This window comes from Macrosteles quadrilineatus, unplaced genomic scaffold (assembly GCF_028750875.1).
Source record: "Macrosteles quadrilineatus isolate MER2022 unplaced genomic scaffold, UCM_ALF_1.0 Scaffold_7__1_contigs__length_78375512, whole genome shotgun sequence".
Lineage (NCBI taxonomy): Eukaryota > Metazoa > Arthropoda > Insecta > Hemiptera > Cicadellidae > Macrosteles > Macrosteles quadrilineatus.
Window position 1 is genome coordinate 53343008 of NW_026542600.1, and position 25499 is coordinate 53368506.

General features: G+C 37.1%; 2 protein-coding genes across 2 annotated transcripts in view; both read left to right on the plus strand.

Moving 5' to 3' along the window:
* LOC128998979 (uncharacterized) overlaps positions 1-4379 on the plus strand; it is a 72414-nt gene extending 68035 nt beyond the window's left edge. The window contains exon 6 of the mRNA XM_054425336.1: positions 4290-4379. Coding sequence (XP_054281311.1) covers positions 4290-4302 — 13 coding nt within the window. The 3' untranslated portion in view covers positions 4303-4379. The remainder of the gene's footprint in view (positions 1-4289) is intronic.
* A 5704-nt stretch (positions 4380-10083) lies between these two features.
* On the plus strand, positions 10084-11236 carry LOC128998980 (uncharacterized). Its single transcript, XM_054425337.1, has 2 exons — positions 10084-10169; positions 10717-11236. Exons 1-2 carry the CDS (start codon positions 10084-10086, stop codon positions 11234-11236), a joined length of 606 nt encoding a protein of 201 aa, XP_054281312.1.
* Positions 11237-25499: the final 14263 nt, after the last annotated feature.

The window sequence follows — 25499 nt, forward strand, 5'->3', positions numbered from 1 at the left end:
CCCTTCGGGGGCTTTGCTTGCCCGTTTTTCACCTCCCAGGAAGAGGCTACTTCCAGAGCCGAGGTTACGCCTCACATAACCTCAGCCATGACCAGTCATGACCTGGGGTCAGTCGTACACTACAGGCAGGGCAATCCCCAAAGAACCACAGCCACAGGCAGGTGGGAGACCGAAGTCTCGCAGAGCTGAACACCCACCATCCTGGATGGAGGAATGTCACTGGGTACTCTCACTTTGGGTACAACCCAAAGAGGCTGGCTTGTCCAGTCGTCCATAACTGTGGCCTACCTGAAGTGCCAGTTCCAACACCGGGCAATTACCTCCCCTCTGGGGGCGTCAAAATGATCTGCGGTGTTTAAAATCTACTAATACTGTTTCGTGCTGCGAATGGAGCACGTCATCAGCTGTCAGAATGTCTTACCCACCTATCCGGCCACTCAAACTTCAGTTGGTTTTTGGCCTCACCAACAAGTCGCCACCTTTCTCTGTCTTCAATCCATTCCGCCTCTGCTCTTAGCTTTGCTACGTCTCTTTGCACCCGATCCTGCCATCTTAGCCAAGGTTGTCCTAGTGGTCGTCTTCCTCTAGGAAGATTTCCAGACACCATTCTTAGCACTGAATCTTCGTCTTTTCTCTTCACATGACTATCCCATCTCAGTCCCCTACTTTTTATTTGGGCTATTAGGTCTGGGTCTGTATATAGATTCCCCTTGGTATTTTGTTTGTACTAATTCTTCACACACTCTTTTCATTGATGAAACTATAGATAGTTCTTAGTATTTTATTTTCCAAATGAATTATTTTATTTTATTGGTTCTTTATCAATGTCCAGGTTCCCGACCAGTGAGAATCAAGAATCAAGAGTTTTATTGCCATTGACCTTTCTTTGTACAAAGGAATAGACATAGTCAAAACACATACAAAACATTCCAAATTAACAAATAAAATACAAAGTTTTACAAAATACTTACATTAAAATACAATACACCTAGAGAATATGGATCATGTAGATACACATAAAAATTCAATATCAACTTTTGTTTTTAGAAATTCATGGATGCCATAGAAAGGATTACTTATCAACCATTCACATAATTTAGATTTGAATATCTTGAAGGATACAGTTCTGGCCGAATCAGGCAATTTATTAAAAAAATTAATGCAGTTTAGTCTATGACTATTGCTACTTTTTTTTAGTCTATGAGCTGTTATGTCTAGCTGTAGTTTATTCCTTGTATTATGAGAATGAAAATCTTGTCTTATATTAAATTCATGTAGGTTAATTTTTGTATGCTGCATAATTTGATAAATGTATAAATTAATTATTTTCATAATTCTAAACCTGATGAAAAGAGGTCTGCAGTGATCCACAGGACCTGCTCTACAAATGGTCCGAATGACTTTTTTCTGTAAAATAAGAATTTCATCTGAATAAGACGAATGCTCCCACAGCATTAGCCCATAGTATATATGTGACTGAAAAAAGCAAAGTATGCCGTTCTTAAATAATCAAAAGTAACAAAATCTTTGAGTTTCCAGATTAGGCATTTAACGCGGGAAATCTTTTTACAGATGCTTTCTATTTGTTCTTTCCAATTCAATTTAGAATCTATACAAAAACCCAGCAATTTGACTGAGTGTTTTTCAATTTCATTGGAGAAGCCAATTAAAATATTTTGCGTTTTATCCTGATTACATTTAAGCTTCCCGCTGAAAACCAAACAGAAGCTAGGTTTATGGCTTCATTGGTCATTGTATTTAGAGTATGAATGTCTTTATGAGTGGCGATTAGGGTAGTATCGTCTGCATATATTACAGAGTAAATCCCAACATTTCGAGGTAAATCATTGATACATATTATAAATAGAAATATTCCAAGGACCGAGCCCTGTGGAACACCAGAGACCACATCTCTTAAGCCAGATTGCATCCCACCAACTGAAACATACTGCTTTCTATTACTTAAGTACGAATGAACGAAACCTAACTGTGCATCCTCAATGCCATAAAATTTGAGTTTACTAAGCAAAATGTTATGAGGAACACAATCAAAAGGTTTGTGAGGTCAAACAATGTGAGAGAAACAATTTCTTTGTCTTCAAAAGCATTTATTGTTTTATTAATGACTTTTAGAACTGCAGAAGCAGTTGGCTTTCCTTCCCGGAATCCAAATTGCGAATCTGTCAATATATTATTGTTTACCAAGTGCCCATTTAATTGTTCATAAACCACCGATTCAATGATTTTTGAGAAGATTGGGACAATAGATATTGGTCTATAATTTTGAGGCAAGTTTATTCCCTTTCTTGAACACTGGTATCACCTTTGAAATTTTTAGAAACTCAAGAAAACTGCCAATCTTTAAGGATTTGTTTACACAAAAGGCCAGTGGTTCACTTATTAAATGTATAGCCCGTTTTAGAACATAATTTGACAGCCAATAAAAATCCATGGTTTTTGAGTTTGAAAGCTTGGAAACTATTTTAACTATATCATCTGATGATACTTCCCTCCAATTAAAATTCAAAATGTCATGAGGGCTACCTAATAAATCCGATGGACATTTATTAACGACATCAATGCTGTTTTCCAGCTCCCTAACTGAATCAACAAAATAATCATTTAATTTGTCAGCATCTAAGTCCACAGACTTGGTACACATTGGTGAGTTTTCATGATTGATAACCTCCCGTGCAGCTTTACATCTATTAGAAGCAAGTTCAATATGTTTTTCAAAAGCTTTTCTTTTGGATAATTTGAGTTCAGAATTGTACTCCTTCTTACATTTCAGGTAGATGTTATAAACATTTTGAGAGTTTTCACAGTTATTCTTTAATAATTGTTTATAAATTGAGAAGCTGCTATGATTTGTTGTACCAATTTAGTTTACTCTTTATAGATTTAGATTTGTTATTTAGTAGTTATAAGTAGGGTAATATTTGCGGTGTTATAATTATTATTTGGTTTTCCTTGGCAAAAGTTTACGTTTTAGTAGTGATATACCCAAATACATTTATTCCCCATGAATATCAGCACTTATATCAACTTCTTCTTTGTTTTCTTGGCCTATGGTTATTCTTAAGTACTTAAACTCTGTAGTCGTTTCAAATTGGTAATCTCCAACTTGTAAAGAGTGTTGATGGCAACTCTATTATTTCTTGCCTACTCTTGTACCTAATAGTTGTACGACACTAGATTTTACATTAGGCTTCAGCAGTCCGGCGACTGGAACGGAAAGTCCAATGATGGTTTCCAGACAGCTATGACCTATGACAGCTATGAGGAGGTAGCAGAGGAGACCGATGGAGAGGTGGAGGCCCGGACAGAGGGAGAGGAGGTCCTGGGGGTGGGAGGGGAGGATACCAGAACTAAAAGAAGTTACATTACATCCTTTGCCATGATGAAAATTCAAACCATTCTGACGACTACTTATATTTTTGAGTAGTCTAAGTAGTCAATGTTTTTGGTTATTCAACTAAGCATACATCACTAAGTAAAATGCCTTGTATATACAAATTTGTGTTAAGTGTTTCCTCTTGTAATTTAAAATAAATGTTAAGAAATCCTACTCTACACAAAAGGCAAATCTGATGACTCTTTAAAAGCAACATCCATCGTTTACATTAGTACCCACTTACCTAATTTCATAAAAATCGGACCATATATGTCTGTAGCTCTGGACACATCCACAAAATAATAATAAAGTTATTAGTGTGATTTTTATGCAAGCAGTTTACAATCCACACAGAAACGATATTCAACAACTAATATTTTAATAGAAACTTAAAATTTCCTATTCGATTTAGTTGAATTTACAAATGTAGAGCTTCCCCAACCTTTATGCTGAGGCATTGTATACACCAGTACAGTAGTAGATCAAATACCTGCCTCTACTTTGATTGACGTTGAATTGCATTTACTTTTGTAAATATATTTAGGCTACTTACAGTTTTCAAACTCTAAAAAAAACACTACAGCCTTTTTGGAGATCACTCCATTGTCGGGTGCGCTAAAAATAGTGATTTTAGTTTAGTGTGCGACTACTCACCCAACGATGGAGTGATCTCCGAAACAGCCGTAGTGCTATAACTATTCAGGTTTGCAAAAGACAGCCTATTTACAAATTAAATATCCACAAACAATCTGCTACACTGAAAATTTTTTAGCATTTGGTTGTCACCAATTTCATGGATTACAAAATAAAAGTGGAAATACAGAGGCAATGTTCGATTTTGTAATCAAAACTAGTCTAAATGATTTTTTTTACTAATTCTTTCAAATGATTACAGGTACTTGGAATAGTGATGATGTTGTATAGCACGCCAAACAGATTAGCAATGGCTGTCGTTTTAGCTTTTTTTGGATTGTTATGGGTAATGAACGTAGGGAATTAGTCATTTTCTTGCATACTTCACAAAACATTAAAATTGCAATTTAAAGTGTTTTTACTCTTGTTTAGTTTTAAATTTTAGTTGTAGTATTGTATGACCCGTGTGAGACAAGACTGACATTGTTAATGAAATGCTAAATTTTTGTACTTGAAGACTTTTAGTCTAAGTAATTTTATTTTGTTGTTAAGTGTTTGGAACATACTATACTAAGCAGGCTTGTTAAAATACAAATTCTTTGTTTCTATTGTTGTTCTTAAAATAAGGAATTTGGTAAAATTATCATCATTCACTATAGTTCCTTGTTTTTTATTTAACTTGAAACTTGATTCTGTTTTAAAATGTTGTAGTTGGCTAAAGAGTATGCCTACAATATTTGTCATAAAACTGTAATTTACTGATTACCAGTGATTCTTAAAGAACAAAATTTCAAAAATAATTTAAAATAGCCCACAAAAATAAAGTGAATTAAGTGTAGTTTGTGAATTAGTGTAGTTTTCTCATGTGTGATTTTGAATTATAATTATAGATCTGGTATATCTAGTCTGTGATAACAGTAAAGACTTAAAACAAGACTGATGTGTTGTATAATGTAAGGAACACTTAATTGTTGCACCTAGGGTTTATAGTCTAAATAATTGTATTTAATTGATGGGTGGATGAAACAAACTATACATACTTTTGTCATGCAGGCTTGGTCCTGCTATTTCTATCCTCAATACTAGGTTTATGTCAAAATTGTTAGGTATCATTCACTTTAGGTCTTTGCTCTCGATTCAACTGAAACTTGATACTGTCTTAAAATGTAATAACTGGATAAATAATACATAATTTGTCCTAAAAGTAATTCACTGTAAGGTTGAAGATTTGGATAGAAATACTAATCTTTGATTTGATTTTAAACTTTATACCAGCTTAAATGTTGTATGGTATCCAGGCTAAAATTCATATAGCCTATTATTCGTCATGAAAATAAAATGTACAACTTTAGATTTTTTTTTATTATAAAAAAAGCTGGAGTATGATGAAAACTATGCAGTCTGAATATTTCAATTAGGTTAAAATTAGGTTAAAAACTGTAATGAACGTCAATGCAATCTTTTGAAATGTAATTTTTTATATATAGCCTATTAATTTTGATTTGAATGCTTTTAAGATAACCTTTGCATTTGTTAAATATGCGAATCCCGAAAATGTAATAGTTTTTCATAGTTAATTACTTTTTGTTTCCCCTTAATGTTTTGATCAATCTGTACTGTTTGTAAAGTAACCGAATGTTGTTATACAGATCTTTGACAAAATCATCAATGATTAGTCTCAGCTGTATATTGTTTTTTTTTTTAAATAAATTATATAGAAATGTATTGTTGTTTTGTTTACTTGTCTTTACTTGCTTACTTGGCTTGTCGAATGGATTGTTTCAAAGTACATTTACTAACCAGGCTGCAGTGGGAAATAACACTTTTGAGGGGTTTGGGCTCTTGCATGAATTCTAGGGACTCGCTCAGCTCCTCCAGCAAATCAATGACCATCTTAACAGGGTGTTTTGAATTGCTGCTGTTTTGAAAGAGGTGCACCTTTGATATTCATCTGCCGCACCGTCTCCGGCAAGATGTTAAAGAGCCGTTTGGCATAGGGGAGATAGTGCGGGTGGGGGTGAAACAACATAGCGGAATATCAAGGTGTAGCTTGCCAAGTGCCATAGCGGTTGTGTACTTATCTGTCAAACAGGTGGAACTTCTCTTTCAGAACCGTAAGGATGCTCAGTAAATACAGGCTAACAACTGTAAGAATGCCAAGGTCTTATGCCCCCCCCCCCCACAGTAAACCTGCAGACTAAGCAAATTTGTATTTGCTTGATTTGGTTTTGTTTAAATGTTTCCTTAGACATGTCAGATTATTTATTCCCTATTTAAATAACACTAGGTTTAACTAGTAGGGTGACACACGGGAGACGGACGGTTTTCATCTGCGTAGTACCATAGATAAAACATACTCCCTTAGTAGATTTCTCATCCTAATGGAACAGCTGAAGACAGTTTTATTGTTAGTTCTGTACGGTTTATGTAGAGGTCGTCTTTTGTTTACAATTTGTTTCCCATTATTACAGCCATTTAAAACCTCGTTTAACCAAATAATACGATCTAATCATAAACAATAACTTGTCCCCTAGTTATATAACCAAACAGTAAAGCACAAATCAAGAAATTAACCCTAAAATAATAGAAACAAAGTTTTGTCGACACTAGCGCCTTTGTGTCACGTACATGAACTAGACACGAAAAACGTGTTTCAAAATTTACAATGGGATGAGAAGTCTACTTGTGTTGGTTAGTCTATAGTAGTACTGAGAGCAGGGCCGATTTACGGAATAGGCAAGGTAGGCACGTGCCTAGGGCGCGAGGCAATTGGCTTTTTTGGGGGGCGCCAAAAAATTGGAAAAAATAAAAAAAATTGTGGCCGTTTTTGCATGCGATCGCGGTAAACTGATAATCATCCCTTGCGGCCGTGTAGACACCTTAACAGTCTCCCACAATTGCGGCAAGATGTTAATTATTTACCGCGGTTGTATATACGTCATCATCGTCCGTCTCCCGCGATCGCGTCAAAGTTCTGACTATTTCCAGCGGATGTGTGGACATAATTATTATCGTCTTCCTTGATCGCGGCGATATATGAACACATCCCGCGGTCGTGATGAGATTATCACCGTCTACCACGAATGAGGCAAAATTGTAATCTTTTCCCGGGGTCGTGTGGACATTATCATCTTCTTGCGTGATCACGATAAAATTCTGATAATCCCTCACAGCCGTGAAGACATCATCGCCTCCGGTGGTCGTGAGGCATTGTCATCCTCTCCCGCCATTGCGGCAAATGGTAATCATCTCCCGCGGTTGTTTGGAGATCATCATCGTCTTTCACGAATGAGGCAAATTTCTGATCTTTCCCGTGGTTGAGTGGACATTATCATCGTCTTACGCGATTGCGGTAAAATTCTGATCATCCCTCGCAGCCGTGTAGAGTAGACATCATTATTGTAACTCCCGCGATCCTGTAGACATCGCAATCGTCCCCCGCTGTCGTGAAGACATCATATAATCGTCTCCCTCGGTCGTGAAGACATCGTAATCGTCTCCCGCGATCGTGAAGAGATCGTAATTGTCTCCCACGATTACGGCAAAATGTTAATAATATCCCGCAGTTATGTGGATATCATTATCATCTTCCACGATCGTGGCAAATTTCTGACTGTTTTCCGTGGTTGTGTGGACCATGATCATATCCCGCGGTCATTTAGTCATTATCATAGTCTCGCGCGATCGCGGTAAAATCATGATCATATCCCATGGTCGTTTAGACATTATCATCGTATCATGCGATCGCGGCAATATTCTGATTATCCTTCACGGCTCTGTGGATCTCATTATCGTATTGCGCGATCGTGGTAAAATCATGATCATATCCCGCGGTCGTTTAAATATTATTATCATCTCATGCGATCGCGGCAAAGTTCTGATCATCCCTCGAGGGCTTGTGGAGACATATTATCGCCTCCCGTCTCCCGTGGTCACGGAAACGTCACTGTTGTAAATTGACAATTCCAGGTAGAAATAGAAAATTAACACATAATTCCTGGTTCAAAAAAATTCACGCTTAGTTCCCGGATTTCCCGGTTGGTGGTCACCCTGTTATATATTGCAAAGGGGCGCCACTGTTAGTTGTGCCTAGGGCGCTGACATGGTCAAAAACGGGCCTGACTGAGAGTGCAGTGGTGGAAGGTGGTCGTAAACGGGCATAGTTCTGCTCTACACAAGACGACATTTCATTAAAACAATCCTTATGAAACAATGGGACTTGGCTATGGAAGATTCAGGGGAAATGACAAGTCTATTACAGCTACACAGCGATTTTTTGTGTGCATTTTTTAATGTCGGTCGACAATGAGATGTTCCGAGCCGTAACACTATCCTCAGATGGATGAAAAATTTCAAATTGACTGGAAACATACTGGATAAGAAGCATCCTGGCCCAATACGCTTTGTAACGACACCAGAAAATGTTGAAAGGGTAAAGGAAGAGGTAGTCAGAAGCCCAGGACAGTCAGCTAGACATCATGCTAGTGAGCTACGAGTTAATCATAAATCTGTAAGACAAATTTTGAATCCAGTATGTTTCCAGTCAATTTGAAGTTTTTCATCCATCTGATGTTTGTGTTACGGCTCGATACAGCTAATTGTCGACCGATATTACCGTGCACGAAACAATCGTTGTGTAGCTGTAATAGACTCACCACTTCCCATGAAACTGCCATAGCCAAACAATCGACATTGCAAGTCCCACTATTCCATACTGACTGTTTTAATGAAATGGCGTCTTCTATCGTGACGTCATGCTTGACGAGCATTACGGCCTTTTTTTAGTGTGGCCTTGGTAGAGCAGAACTATGCCCATCATGACCACCTCGCACCACCGCACTCTCAGTACTACGCAGATGAAGACCATCCGTCTCCCGTGTTACTTAGGTTTGCTTCTACAAAAAGTGTATTAAAGTGCAATTTTAGTCAAACGATAATACCTTTGTACAAAATGAATTAATTTGCAGAGTTTGATCAAAATATCCATTACAGGAAAACCACAAAAGATTACATTCTCCTTACCATGGGGATTTTAAATTTTCATTTTTTACAGTTTCTCTGTAACCAATAACCGTACAAAAACCCTTATAATCTCGAGAATTAAGATATCCTTTGCTGCTGATGAGTCCTCCCACATTACTAAGGCGTAGCCTACATAAGATGGCCGTGAAATAAAGCATGGTGCCGTACACAGTTATCAAGTATTGTATTGGTATATGTACCAAGGTATAGGCTGTTTCAAGCTAATCCGTTTGGATAAAGTATCTTGGGAGAAATGCATTGGTATGTAGACCAGGTGGTCTGATTCAAGCTGATCCATCTAGAAGTGTTTACATAAGTACCTTGGGAGAAATGCATTGGTATGTGGACTGATTCAAGCTGATCCATCTAGAAGTTTTTACATAAGTACCTTGGGAGAAATGCATTGGTATGTAGACCAGGTGGTCTGATTCAAGCTGATCCATCTAGAAGTTTTTACATAAGTACCTTGGGGGAAATGCATTGGTATGTGGACCAGGGTGGTCTGATTCAAGCTGATCCATCTAGAATTTTTTACATAAGTACCTTGGGAGAAATGCATTGGTATGTGGACCAGGGTGGTTTGATTCAAGCCGATCCATCTAGAAGTTTTTACATAAGTACCTTGGGAGAAATGCATTGGTATGTGGACCAGGGTGGTCTGATTCAAGCTGATCCATCTAGAAGTTTTTACATAAGTACCTTGGGGGAAATGCATTGGTATGGGGACCAGGGTTGGCTGATTCAAGCTGATCCATCTAGAAGTATTTACATAAGTACCTTGGGAGAAATGCATTGGTATGTGGACCAGGGTTGGCTGATTCAAGCTGATCCATCTAGAAGTTTTTACATAAGTACCTTGGGAGAAATGCATTGGTATGTGGACCAAGGTGGACTGATTTGAGCTGATCCATCTAGAAGATTTTACATAAGTACCTTGGGAGAATTGCATTGTTATGTAGACCAGGTGGTCTGATTCAAGCTGATCCATCTAGAAATGTTTACATAAGTGCCTAGGGATAAGTGCCTTGGGATAAATGCATTGGTATGTGGACCAGGGTGGTCTGATTCAAGCTGATCCATCTAGAAGTGCTTATATAAGTACCTTGGGAGCAATGCATTGGTATGTATCAGTTGATATCTAGACCTCGTTGAGAGCGGACCGCTTATCAGTTAGCTCGCCGGTTATCTAGTTCCGTGCTGATACCTGTCTGCCAGTGCCTTTACCACTTTGTGTCGTGTTTCTTTTAAATCAATATAATTATATATATATATATATATTTTGTTCGGTGACTGTAAGTTGCCAGCAAAATGTTTTAAGTGTAAAGTGGACTTTAAGCAAGAGAATTTAGTTGCTAAATGCACGGACTGTAGTCATGAGTTCCACTCCACGTGCACGCCACTCGGTCTGCAGAACTCAACCCAATAGTGCTATTGTGGATAAAAAGACTCTACTCGATGCCCTTAGTAACTTCTAGGCCGATCTAATAAAAAACTCAGATGCAGCAACGGGGTGTTTAGTGGAAAAGTTAGACAACTTAAAAGAAGAAATGCACGCATTAAATGCTAAATTTAATTCCCTGGAAGCTAAACAGCAGGCTACAGAGTCTCGGTGCGACGCGCTGGAACAAGACAACGCCACGCTGATCAAGGAAGTCCGGTCACTGCAGGATCGCCTCAACGACGCGGACCAACACTCTTGTTGTGCTAACATCGAAGTTCCGCATTCCGGAAACATCTGGTGAAAATGTCTACTATGTTCTAAAGAAGCTCGCAGCTGCAATTGACATCGACTTTAATAGGGAAGATGTGTCAATCGCGCATCGTCTACGACTCTTCTCGGAGAAACACACGTTCCCACCGATAATCGTACAATTCGTCTCCAGATCAATTAAGGAAAAGTGGCTCTCAGCGGCTAGAAGAAGAAGGAATCTGAACACAACTGACATCTCTCCGAATCTAACACCTAACAACGTTTACGTTAACGAACACCTGACTGCGCACAACAAAAGACTCCTGGGCCAGGCACGTGCGATGCAGCGAGACGGGGCCATTCACTTTGCCGGATACTTTAACGGAAAGATCCTAATCAAGTTGGGGGAGAAGGATGAAGCTGTCAGAATCTGGTGCAAAGAAGACCTGGACAAGTACAAAAAGTGCAAAGAAGACCTGGATAAGTACAAAAAGTGAACTTGCAGGTATTTTGATCATCGTAAATTGTAGGCTACTTAAATATAGTTAGTCTACCACATTTATTTTCATAGAGATCTGAATTAAAATTTAAAATAGCTCAGCAAACGAGATTATTTTGATTATTAACTTTTACAAAATGTTTTTCAAGGTGTGAAACTTTAAAACTTAACAAGAAATACGTGTGAAGAGGGCGAGGCTAGCTGCAGTGCGAAGTGAGGTTAAGCGCGTCGCAGGGTGGCGACGAATGCCGTTGGTATACGACCATGTGTACATAAACAACATAAGGTTCAGCTGGGAAGACGACAAACTGATGGCAGGCAAGGACGACGGTGCAGAAAAACTACGGGCGATGTTCAAACACGACCTTAGGGAGGCCCTGGAGAAGATTAAGAACCATGACAGCAAACAGCGCGATCGCCGGCAGACGTATGCTGAGGCAGCAGGTGGTAAAGTGGCCTACAACGAGACCGAGAGCAACACGACCAAGCATACAACCACCATGACAACCACCAGTCCGAGAGATCAGGATTTGGAGGAGGGGGAGCTGTCATCAGGCTGAGGAGGCTGCGCTAATCCCAGGACCTTTGAGGGCGAGGGGCAACGGACCAGCAACTCGAAAACACCGGTAAAAGACTATTTTTTGAGAATTTTGAGTTACAATATATGTGGATTAAAAAACAAGCTAGATGATTCATATTTTCTGGAAATGTTAAATAACTATGATTTAATTTTACTTTTAGAAACCTTTGCTACAGAAAAAGATAAAGAGTATTTATGCACTAAGTTTAAAAATTATTCTGTGTACATTATAAGTGCAAGTAGAGTAGCTCACTATGGTAGACACAAGGGAGGTTTGGTTATTCTAATCAATTTACAGTTACCGTTTGCAAAAAATATAAGTTATGTAGATTATCAAGATTTTCCTATAATAGAACTTTGTCATAAAAATCTCTGTTCAGATTCAGGTAAAAAAATTACAATTTTGCCTCTATACTTAAACTACGGCGAATGGGAGGAACAGTTTCAAAATTTGGTATATTTTACTGAACTGCGTTCTTTAGATAATTTAGTTTTGATTGGGGATCTTAATGGACGAATAGGAGCTGAACAGAATTTTACTGAGGGAACAATAGATAATTTTAATAACTCGTTAGTTAGTTGCAGAAGGTCTAAAGATACCATAGTGAATTCTAGAGGTAAGAAAATATTAGATCTATTTACAAATTTAGGGTTAGTAGTTTTAAACGGTAGGACAAAAGGTGATAAGGATGGAGAGTTTACTTTCCTAGGTGGCATGGGAAGCTCAGTAATTGATTTAGCTGCAGTATCTATAGATTGTTTAAGCGTAGTCAGCGATTTTAAGGTTATCAGTTGCCCAGGTTCTGATCACATGCCAGTTGAAGTGAGCTTAAGGGTCCTAGTCGAGAATGGGATTGAGGGTGAGGATGACAATGTTATCCTTCCTCTGTTACCTAAATTAAAATGGACTAAAAATGACGATTTATTTTACAGTAACAAAATTCAAAGAGCCATGCTCCAGTTTTCGAATACAGAGGACAACGAGAAAGTTATAGCAGAGTTAACAGAGACAATTGTTAAAGCAGCGGCCTTTAAACTAAAGCCACAACAAAAATCTTATACTTTTATTAAGAAACAGCCTTGGTTCGATAACGAATGTTTGGCTCAAAGAAAACGGGTTTTTAAGATGTTAAATCGTTACAGGAAATCAAACTGCCAAATAATCAAATTACAGTACTCCCATGAGCAAAAATTTTTTAGATCCCTTTGTAGAGAAAAGAAACAATTGTATCAAAATAATTTAGTTATAAATTTAAGTCAAACATCAGATTCAAGGAGTTTTTGGCAAGCAGTCAGTGTAATTAAAAAAAAGGAAGGGAAGAAGATTGGGAAAATTGCATCGTCAGAGTGGGTTAAACATTTTCACACCCTACTCAACCCACCTTTACTAGTAGATAAGATAAGTTACGCAGAACCTTTTATCGTAGATGCATACCTTGATAGTGATTTCACTCTCGCTGAGTTAACAACCGTCTTGTCCAGTGCTAAACAAAACAAAGCACCGGGTCGCGATAGAATTCCGTATGAATTTTACAAAAATGCGCCTCAGGTTTTACTAATTAAACTACTTAAAATCTACAATAATTGTTATAAAACGGGAATAATACCAGAATCCTTTAAAAGTTCAATTGTGTTTCCATTGCATAAGAAGGGGGATATTAACTGCGTTGAAAATTACCGAGGTTTATCTTTTATTGATTGTATAGCAAAACTTTTTATTGGTTTAGTAAACAATAGACTTACTAATTGGGTCCATGAAAAAAATATATTAACGGAGTTTCAGGCTGGGTTTAGGAGGGGGTATTCAACAATAGATAATATTTTTAACCTAACCTGTATGGGACACTTAAGATTAGAGGAAAACAAGGGGAAACTATTTTGTTTTTTTATTGATTTTTCATCAGCTTTTGATACAATAGACAGAGATGCCCTTATGTTCAAATTATCGTGTTTAGGCTTATCAACAAAATTACTAACTATATTGAAGAACTATTACTCGGGAACCACGGCGTCAATATGGGTTCCTGGAGGAATAACCAACAGCTTTAACACCTCCATGGGCTTAAGACAGGGATGTCTAATCAGCCCTATTAATTTCTCATTATTCATTAATGATCTGCCAGAAGTGTTAGAAGGTGGGTGCAACTTTGGTGGTCAGAGGGTCAATATGCTGATGTATGCAGACGATATAGTGATTATATCTCCGACAGCTACAGGTCTGCAGCACATGATAAATAGGCTAGAAAATTACTGTGAAATATGGAACCTCAACCTCAATTTAAATAAATCAAAAGTCATGGTATTTAGGAAAGGAGGGAGGCTTGGAACAAATTGTCAATGGTGGTACAAAGGCAAAACAATAGAGGTAGTAAACAGCTATAAATATCTAGGGGTCGATTTTACTCCATCTTTGTCGTGGAACTTATATTTCCATCAAAAGAATATTATGACAAAACTAGCAATTAATTCAATATGGGCTAGTTTCATAAGGGGCAGTAAGATTCCGCTAAGCTCAAAAATAGTTTGTTATAACGCAGTTTTAAGATCGATTTTATGTTATGGAGCACAAGTGTGGGGCTTTTTGGAATCCAAAACAATAGAGAACGCACAAAACTTTTTTCTTAAAAAATTATTCCGTCTACCTAGAAACACTCCCAATTATGTGTTATATTTAGAAACAGGTTTCGAGAAATTGCATATTTATACATTGGCGCTACATATCAAGACAATATTAAAAGTTTTATTACTCCCAGAAAATAGACTCCCACATATTCTTGCCAAACAAATTATTTCAAAAAATATTTACTGGTGCAAGCAATTAAAATCGATTGGGTGCAAAAGAGGAATGACGATAGATTTTAATATTGATGATTTAGACTCACTCCAGACACAGCTGTTTGGTCTGGTAGAGGTAGAGCGGCGCGCATGGAAGGGGGAGTGCGAGGGGAGAGCGATAACGTCTGTGTACCACCAACAATATCTCTCTCTTGACCTTGAGCTCGGCGACAGACCCTTGCTCACTGATAACTTGGACATTTCCCTTATATCCTGGATTATTAAGGCCAGAGCAGGGCTACTGTCATTAAATTATCAACCTTGGATAGAGAATAAAAATTACATTTGCTCTCTATGCAATAATAGGCAAATTGAATCAGTGTTTCATTACGTAGCAGTATGCCCAATTCTAAAGAATATCAGATATTTTTGGCTAAAAGCACATTCTTTGAGTGAAGACGAATTCTTTGATTATTTAAATGGAAGGGATTGGCGGGCTTTGGGTGGGTTTTTAAGAGATGCTTGGAGTGTAAGATGGGATCTAATACAGGAGTTTAACTTTTAGACAACTGGAAAAGCAAGTAATCTCAAAAATGATTTTTTCCTTGTTTGTGACTTTTACTATCAGCTCTGTTTATAGATAGATCTTAAAAAAAAAAAAAATGTATTTTATGTTAAGTTTATTATTTTATTTTCAGTCTTTTGTCAATGAGTTACTTTCGGTTATTTATTTAAAACAACAATTAATGTGTCAACCAAACAGACGGTTTATTAACCATTGTTTTTGTGTGCACATAAGTATGTATCATTGTGTAATGTTCCAAATTGTACAATAAAGCACATTTCATTTCATTTCATTTCATTTCATTTTAAACTTAACACTTTTAAATATTTCAACTTTTTTGGTTTTTCTATAACATTTAATAATCTGAATAACTTTATGTTGGTATATGTATATACGAGTTATTTTACAGTATTTTCGTTGTAAATTTGTATATTTATTTATAGGATCTGTAACTCCATTAATTGTTTTAAGTACAATTACATAGACTACTTTCCTGAAACTATTAAATATTCAGTTATACATAGGATGGTTTCAGTCAGATCTATTTATAAACATAAAAATGTTTTACTTTTTTTTTAAATAATGTTATCTTGATATTAATACTCTTGTTGCATTTTACTATTCTAAGAATTGATTCATTTAATTGTAACAAATGTAACAACATGTTTAACACATATTTAATGCCTTACATTGTAATTTGTTTTTTAAGTATTTTTGTCACAGTAAATAGCTCCAATTCATTACTGAACTTCCAAGAGGCAATCAATCAGTAATTTTGTATTATTTTGTTTGTTTAAATGTGTTTAAAGTCAAAATCATAATCATAAATTGTTCTGCTTCTATATTTAAGATGAGAATATAACTTATTTCGCTCCAATTAAATTAGGTTCCTATTAATTATATTATTATGTTTTATTATTGTTACTGGCACATGTTTTATTTTGTAAATATTGCAACTGGCAGACAGCAGGCAAGGTGCTGATGCGGTGTGATGACGCTGAGTCTTATTATTTATCAAATATTAACTGTTTAAAATTAGGCTACATACTTTAACTCAATTCACAGATTTTTACAGCAATAATCTTGGTGGGGGAAACCATTTTTCAATTTTTCAAACAAATATTTGTAGTTACAATAAAAATTTTGATAAATTGCTAATCTACTTAAACTCTTTTATTCACGATATAGATGTAATTGTGTTGACTGAATGCTGGCTCGGGGAGGGTGGGGTGGGAACCGGTTTGGATGGCTTTGACCTGTTTCAGACTGACACACAAAGCAACAAAAATGACGGTGTTATTGTTTACATAAACAAACGACTTTCTGCTACTGCCACACAAGTTACACTTGGTGATGTTTACGGACTTGGATTGAACTTGACTTTAAATGACAAACCATTTCACATTCTTGCTATTTACCGAACTTTTGACAGCAATCCAGACATTTTCACTGATAACATTGAACGGTACTTTACTGGGATTAATAAAAACTTTACATGCATCCTTTTGGGAGACATTAACATAGACTTACTGAAAAGAGACTTAATGAGGGAAAAATACTTAGATTGTTTAGTTGGGTGTGGTTTCACTCAGTGCATTGACAAACCTACTAGAGTTTCTGGTGTTTCGTCAAGTTGTCTGGATCACATTTTCGTTAAATACAGCAATGTTTGTGAAATTAAATCTGCTGTGATTCAGACGGCTGTGACGGATCACTACAGCACTGGACTTAAGATCACTGTTGCCCCTACACAACCCAATACGTCACAATGCTCCACACCCACACATACTTATCTTGACCATCAATTACTCTCACACCTTCTCACACATTCCAACTGGGCTCCTGTTGTTGATTGTAATCAAGATGTTAATTTCTGCTCCGGCCACTTCAATACAATAATTGTAAATTGTGTTAAATCAGCTACCAAAACCTCGAGAAATACCCCGTCCAGACTTAATAAAATCAAACCGTGGATTACTACAGACTTGATTAGACAGATTAGGATAAGAGACAAACTCAGCAAACGAGTAAAAAAACAGCCTTTTAATAATGTGTTAGTAAATCATTACATCAATTTTAAACAAACTCTTAATAGTAACTTAAAGCGTACAAAACGCAATTATTACAGATCCAAACTAAATGAATATAATAATAACCCCAAAAGATTCTGGGGAATAATATAATGAGTTGTCAGGTAGAATAAATAAAAAGGATTCCTTTCCAATTGAAAAAGATGTTCCTGGCAGTTCTGTTTTTACTACAACTATATGTGAAGAGGTGGCTGGGGATTTTAATAATTTTTTGCAAACGTTGGAAAGGAGCTGGCTGATTCAATTGACGCTTCGGGTGTCCCAATTTTGAATGACAATGACTTTCGACTGAACTCCACATTTGACTTACAACCGATCAATGAACTTGACTTGCGACGTTACGTTCACGGTTTACGGGGAGGGTCAGCGCCGGGCTGTGATGGTGTCTCGGCCGAAGTCTTGAAAAGCAATTTCAATGTACTATGTGACCCCCTACTTCATATTGTCAACCACAGCATCATTTCTGGAGTTTTCCCTGATTGCTATAAGCTATCAAAAGTATTTCCTTTACACAAATCTAACGATTTCATCAATAAAAACAATTATCGCCCATTATCTCTGCTTAGTGTCTTCGCAAAAATAATCGAAAAAAATAGTAAAGGATCAAATGGTTTCCTATCTTCAAACAAATGGCATCCTCAGCGAGCGTCAGTACGGGTTTCGTAGAGATAAAAATATTTCAGATGCTTTGTTTGATATAAATAAAGAACTTAATCGCGCTATCTCTGATAAAAATCACCCAATGTTAATATTCCTTAACCTTAAAAAAGCTTTTGATTCTGTTGATCGTGCAAAATTATTAATTAAAATGGAATTATTGGGAATAAGAGGCACCACTCTTAACTGGTTTAAAAGTTATCTTTCTAACAGAACACAGTATGTTTCTATATGTGGTGTGAATAGCAGTGTAGAATGCCTGTAGACTACGGGGTGGTCCAAGGTTCAACTCTCGGGCCAATTTTATTCTTATTATATATAAATAACATCTCAAAATTAACTATTTTTGGTAAAATGTTTTTATTTGCTGACGATACCTTAATTTTCCTTCAGGGAAAGACTTGGCCCGAGGTCCGAGATAAGGCTATGCATGATCTTATGATTGTAAAACGATGGTTACAAAAAAAAACATACTTTCGCTAAATGTATCTAAGACCAAATTTATGCCAATTTCTATTAGTAAAAGTACTGAATTTAATTTAACTAATTTAATTATTCATAACTGTAATGACTATCGAAGTACTACTTGTTTATGCGAAAGCATCGATAAGGTAGACTCGTACAAATACTTGGGTGTATTTTTTGACGAGCGTTTGAAATGGAATATTCATACTACTTATCTCAGAAACAAAATTCGGAAATATATTTTTGCTTTCAAACAGATGAATGAAATATTATCAATAAAAGAATTAAAAATGGCATACTTTGCTTATGTCCAGTCGCTGCTTTCATTTGGTATTGTTGCGTGGGGTGGATGTTATAAAAGTATTCTTGAACCTTTAAATGTGGCTCAAAAAACCATATTGAAAGTGGGGTTTGGTAAATGCAAACGATACCCGACTGACGCTCTGTTTGAGGAATTGTCCATTCTCACTATTCGACAGTTATTCATCAAGAGCCTATTAATAAACATCTTTAAAAATCACACTAATATTTTTCAAGGAATAACTCACTCCCACAGTACCCGTTACTCCTCACGAGTAGGTATCTCATCACTTCAGATAAACTATACTTTTTCTAAAACAAACTCTTTTTATATTTCTAATGTTCTCTATCGAAATATCTGTAAATATTTTACCAATGGTAATCTTTTTGAATTACCATCAATTAATGTTTTCAAATTAAGAATCAAACAATTTCTCTTCAGGCTTGGTATAGATGAGGTCAACGTTATCATCACAGCTGATTACCGGCGCGTTTGACCCGAACCTTGCCCCCTCTATCCTGATCCAGCATTAATCCTAGTAGTCTAGTCCCCACCTGTTCAAAACTGTATTCATTGTAGATATATTCAATTTTACAATTCATAAATCTCCTTTCTAAACTAATAACCTTTAAGCAACAGTCTAAATTCTATTATTCATCCTTTTATAGGCATAATTCCATATAACTTGGTTACTATAAATATTTAAATAGCAACCCAGCAGACGCACAGGCAGCACTTGCCTATGTCTGCTGTATTTCATACAATCAATTTAATTTACTTTATACAGAAATGTTCTTTTTTATTCTTCGTCTTAGTTTTATTTTGTAAGTATTTTATTTTGTATTAAAAAGTGTGTCATTGTTTTCTGTATATATTATGTGGAAATAAATAAATATTCATTCATTCATTCATGTGGACCAAGGTGGTCTATTTCAAGCTGATGAATTTAAAAGAGCTTAAGTACCTTGGGAGCAATGCATTGGTATGTGGACCAGGGTAGGCTGATTCAAGCTGATCCATTTAGAAGTGCTAAAGTAACTTGGGAGAAATGCATTGGTATGTGGACCAGGGTGGTCTGATTCAAGCTGATCCATTTAGAAGTGCTAAAGTAACTTGGGAGCAATGCATTTGTGTGTGGACCAGGGTTGGCTGATTCAAGCTAATACATCTAAATGTGCTTATGTACCTTGGAAGCAATGTTGGTATATGGTCCAAGGTGGGCTGATTCAAATTGATCCATCTAGAATTGTTTCAGTACCTTGGGAGCTATGTATTGGTATGTAGACCAGGTTGGTCTGATTCAAGCTGATCCCTCTAGAGTGCTTATATAAGTACCTTGGGAGCAATGCATTGGTAGGTGGACCAGGGTTGGCTGATTCAAGCTATTACATCTAGAAGTGCTTATATAAATAAGTAACTTGGGAGCAATGCAACGGTATATGTGGACAAGGGTGGGCTGATCCAAGCTGATCCATCTAGAAGTGCTTATACAGGGTGCGGCCAAAAAAAAAGATCCATTTTCTGCAGTGCACTGTTCAGCGACAGGTCATCTGAGGGTGGTGGGAGTAGCCTCGTTGGAAAGCCTATACAATGCAATTTTTACAAGCCGTTGTCCTAAAGTAAGTAACCCACCGCATTATTGTGCTACTCAACGGAACTTCTCCATGTCGCCTTAATTGAAAGAATGCATGAAACTGCCGCTGAGTAGCAATGAATGAATTCACAATTTTATAAAAACGACTCCATAACAACCACACTAGCTCAGGAGACCACTGCTCTATGACTACAAAAATAGAATCGTGTGGGCTTTCCAACAAGCCTACTCCCACCATTCTCGGACAACCTGTCGCTGAACAGTGCTCTGCAGAAAATAGATCGGTTTTTTTGCCGCACCCTGTACTGTATAAGTACCTTAGGAACAATGCGAATGCATTGTATGTGGACCAAGGTGGACTGATTCAAGCTAATCCGTCTAGAATTGCTTAAGTACCTTGGGAGAAATGCATTGCTGGTGTGTGGACCAAAAGTGATGAATTATCTTGGGAGCAACATGTATTGGGATGTGGACCAAGGTGGGCTGATTCAAGCTAATCCTTCTAAAAGTGATCAAGTAGGCCTACCTTGGGAGCAATGTATTGGTATGTGGACTAGGGTGGTGTGATTCAAGCTCATCCATCTAGAATTGCTTGAGTACATCGGGATCAATGCATTGGTGGTGTGTGGACCAAGGTGGGCTGATCCAAGCTAATCCTTCTAAAAGTGCTTAAGTACCTTGGGAGCAATATATTTGTATGTGAACTAAGGTGAGCTTATTCAAGCTGATCCATCTAGAATCGCTTAACTACCTTTGGAATATGTATTGGTATGTGGACCAGGGTGGACTGGTAAATCAAGAAGTGCTTGAGCACCTACACTAACCAACAAATTTCAAAACATCTAGTTTCTTTAGTTTTCACTGGAAATTGTGTTTGCCTATTTATTCAAAAATAACATTTTAGACCCAAATTATTTCCCTACAACACCCCCCCCCCCTTCTGATAAAGCCCACAACTATTGGACCCACCCAACTATCAAGGTCCAATTGATTGTATCTAGATCTTGTGACACTTGGAGCAGAATATATTTGTTAAAAACCCCTGAACAAAGTTAAGACGCATATACTATACTACTATACTATACTACAAAATATACTAGAAAACACAGTAACTAAACAAAGTTTAAAAATAAGAAACTTTTTATTGAAATAATGAGCCCTAACCGGAACACTAATCGGTGCACAAAAAGCGTCGTTCTGGGAGACCAGTGAGTTTACCTAGTAGACAGCTATTTTCCTTTTTTTCCTCCACCGGTGCAATTCATGCACTGGAGAAATTGTACGGCGGCCTATGATTGGTCAGTTTCTTGGACCAGTATGCAGCTATGGCAAGATGGCGGGCGGGTCCATCGAATAATATTCAATTGTTTATCAGTTTGATAGGTTATTACGTAATAAGTGGAAAATCTATTCTTTGAGGAGGTTATATTACGTAATATGTGAATATTTTTCGAATAATTTTTTTCATTGAGGGTAAGATTGTTTGATTTTAATATTATAAAGTAAACAGTAAATTGATGTGTAAATTGCAAGTTGTTGTATACCGCAAACCAATGACCAACCATTTTGGGTAGTGACGTGACGAGTTGATTTGGCTAGTCGAGTTGACTCGAGTCAAGACCCGACTCGAATCAACTCGAGTCATCACATTCACAACTCGAGTTGGTACGAACTCGTACGGAGATTGCCGAAGCTACACGAACTCGAAACGTGGCGAGTCCAACTCGCAAAACTTAAACGCTATTGGCTCACAACCTCAAAGCGAGTCAAGAAACCGTACTCATACGGAGAAAGCCGAACCTTTACGAACTCGGGAATTAACGAGTTGGCTCGCGAAACGTAAACGCTATTGGCTGAATGCGAGTTGAGCCGACTCACCAAACTATAACCCTATTGGCTACGCTGCGAGTCGATCCGAACTCGACCGATGGAAGCCGAAGTTTCACGATATACCTAGTTGAGTCTGACTCGAGTTGACATAGTCGTGAGTCGAGTTTGACTCGAGTCAAGAAAATACTCGACTCGTCACATCACTAATTTTGGGATACCAAGACTCCTGCCCCGGGGTTATACCGGTGAGTAAGTAAGATTGTGGAGGGGTGGTAGGCCTGACCTACCGATGTTAGTCTGCTAGTTAATGTGCTGAAGGAATTTTTAGTTATTTTACTACTAAACGACGAGTTTAGTGAGTAAACAACGATCTGTATTAGCTACTTATTTTTAGATCTTGATATACATTAGCCAAATTTTATTTTCTCAATAGACATTAATAATATCAATCAGCAATAATTCTGACTGTTATGATAGGTTAGACAAGATTTCAAGATTATTGTAGCAAGATTGCCGTTGAGTTCAAATTTGAAATCCGCGCATGCGCATTAGAGAGTCAGGTTCACAGCTCAAGGGAATCTGCGGTAAATATTGTGGGAGCTTGTAACACGCCAAAAGTACACGCTCACAACATCTCTCAGCAATCGCTGGAACTCAGTGTATGGTCACTGTTGCACCTGCAAATGCAGATAGGCAGTCCCGCAACACACAACTGTACTGCAAACAGCCCGATAGCAGTTCGAAGGAGCTAAGAAAATGACTGGACCTTTGACGCGCCGAGGGTGTGGAAATTTTAATTAAACTCAACTATCGGATCAATTAAACTCGACTATTGTAAACAACAGGTTTGCGGCTCTTGCAACTGAATCCTCGCCATCTGAATCTTGTGGTCACCTGGTTCAAGTCCAAGCTCAGGTCCACAAACCGGCAACACCTGAATCGGTGCCAGTAACATTTGAGGCTCATCCACCTGTAAGTTCTGTAATTAGAAGGAAGAGAATTACAATACTAGCTGACAGCCAAGGAAAAGAGTTTGCTAATTACCTGGGAAGGTTAGAGCAGGACATCCATTTTAGACCCTTTAGATTATCTATTTGCTTCCATGTCATCAGGTATTTTCCCCGATATTTACAAAACAGCAAAAGTTGTCCCGGTCTTCAAGAAAGGTGACAAATGTGATTTTGGCCGGTTGCTCTTCTTTGCACTTTATCAAAGGTAATGGAGAAGGTTATGTATTCCAGGTTAATGAATCATCTAGACATGAATAACATTCTCATACAAAACCAATATGGCTTCAGAGCGGGTCGCTCAACCACTCAAGCAATTGTGGAGTTTGTTCAGGATGTATTATCCAACCTTGAACAGCGCAAACCAGCCCTGAGTGTATTCTGTGATCTTTCGAAAGCTTTTGATACAGTTAATCAAGATATTGTTTGTGAGAAACTGGAAAAATATGGTGTTCGAGGAGATCCCCTAGCTTGGTTCCGATCGTATCTTTCAAATAGAATGCAATTTGTTGAGATTTCAGGATTTTGGTCGGATCTCGCTGAATGCAAGTTCGGGGTTCCTAAGGGTAGTATTCTCGGACCATTGCTTATTATCGTGTATATTAATGATCTATCAGCACATCTTCATTGAGCTAAATCAATTTTCTATGCGGATGACACAACCTTACTATGGTGTTGTATGGTATGGTGTTGTAACCAAGGCAACATACAATGGGAAGCCAAAGACAACTGATTACAACACAGCCTTCAGTAAATTAATAGAGGATGTCAAGCTAAGGAAATACAAGAGACTTGTGTGTTCACTCATGGGGTGTGTCAGGGATAATATTAGTGTTCAAAATTTTGTGAAAAACTTAGTAGAATTGCATCGTACCACTGGGAAGCCAGTTACAGTAATAATACATGATGAAGAATCAAGTAGAACTTTGCAAAATGGATTGAGCTACCAGGAATTTAATAATCGTATACGAGAAGAGCTTTTCAATCTGTTTCTTTCCCTGGTCCTTGTATAATGGCAACAACCTCTACTCTATCACATTCCCCGAACACTATTCACACCCATCATACAACTTCAACCTGCAATCTGGGCTCAATAGAGCCAACTCCAGTGGATGGTAGGATGGAGCAGCCAGCGACAATAGAATCCTACAACTCTGCAATCTCAAGAGACTGCTAATTGCCAATCACCCCTTGCTGCTGTTGGTTCTGGTCATGATGTCACAATTGGCTCAATGGTGGACTTCCCCCCTCTACAAGCACCCCCTGTTACACCAGGTAGCAACTCAACTACTACAAATGACTCTTTTTTTAGTAATGTTATAATGTAAATAATACTATTGTAACCATAGCATTAATACCCGTTTAGATTGTAATTTTTTAGTGATGATTCAGGAAAAAAACCGATACCGGTAACTTAAATATTTGTAAATCAAACCTATGTAAAGAAGCTAAAATTAGTTTTTTTCACTAGAATATTGAACATTTGAGTTCAAAAATCGATATGTTGGAAATCACTTTAAATGAAATAAATCCTGATTTTTTTATCCTGACTGAACATAATGTAAAAGATGATGAGGTTAGCAGACTAAACATAAAAAACTATAAAGTAGATAACCATTACTCAAGAAAGGTATTTAACAAAGGAGGAGTAATGGTTCTTAGTAAAACTGAAATTAAACCTCTGAAGTGTAACATCCCTCAATCCTTTCAAAATCAAATTTTAGATGACAAACAGTTTGAGTTTTGTGCCAGTATGTATAATTATTACAAAGTAAAATTTATTTTAGTAGCATTATATAGATCACCCTCCTCTAACACAAAAGAGTTTTTGGACAGACTGTCACTACTTTTGGACTACCTTTCATCTAAGTGTGATTCTGTTATAGTAGCTGGAGATGTAAACATTAATGTTATGGTAGATAATAAAGATCATAAGCTTTTAAAAAACTTGTTGAAAAGTCAAAATATGAGTTACATGGTCACATTTCCAACAAGAGTTACAGTCAGAAGTCAAACTGCAATAGATAGTTTTTTTGTCAAAAACTGTTTAAGACATAGTGTGTATGTGCAAGGAATAATTACAATGCTTTCAGACCATGATGGTCAAATTTTGCAGTTATTATGTAAAAATATAGAATATAATAACCCTAGTTCCACATGTAAACGTAGAAGTTTTACAAAGGACAATATAACATTGTTTAAAAACCTATTACAGAAAGAAACATGGTTGGATGTATTTTTGGCCTCATCAGATGAGAAGTACAACTGTTTTTTTATGTCCTTTAAATACCATTTTGATCAAGCTTTAAAAAAAAAAAAAAACTATTACAATCAAAAAAAGAAAAAAACTGCTGGATTACTAATGAGCTTAGAGAAAAAAGACAAGAGCTTATTAAT

Bases quoted from the DNA above. Each gene is read 5' to 3' on its own strand.
- LOC128998980 (XM_054425337.1), top strand. From the start codon at position 10,084: ATGCATTGGTATGTGGACCAGGGTGGTCTGATTCAAGCTGATCCATCT. The intron at 10,170-10,716 runs GTATGTATCAGT...CGGTCACTGCAG, and splicing joins ACCTTGGGAGCAATGCATTG to GATCGCCTCAACGACGCGGA.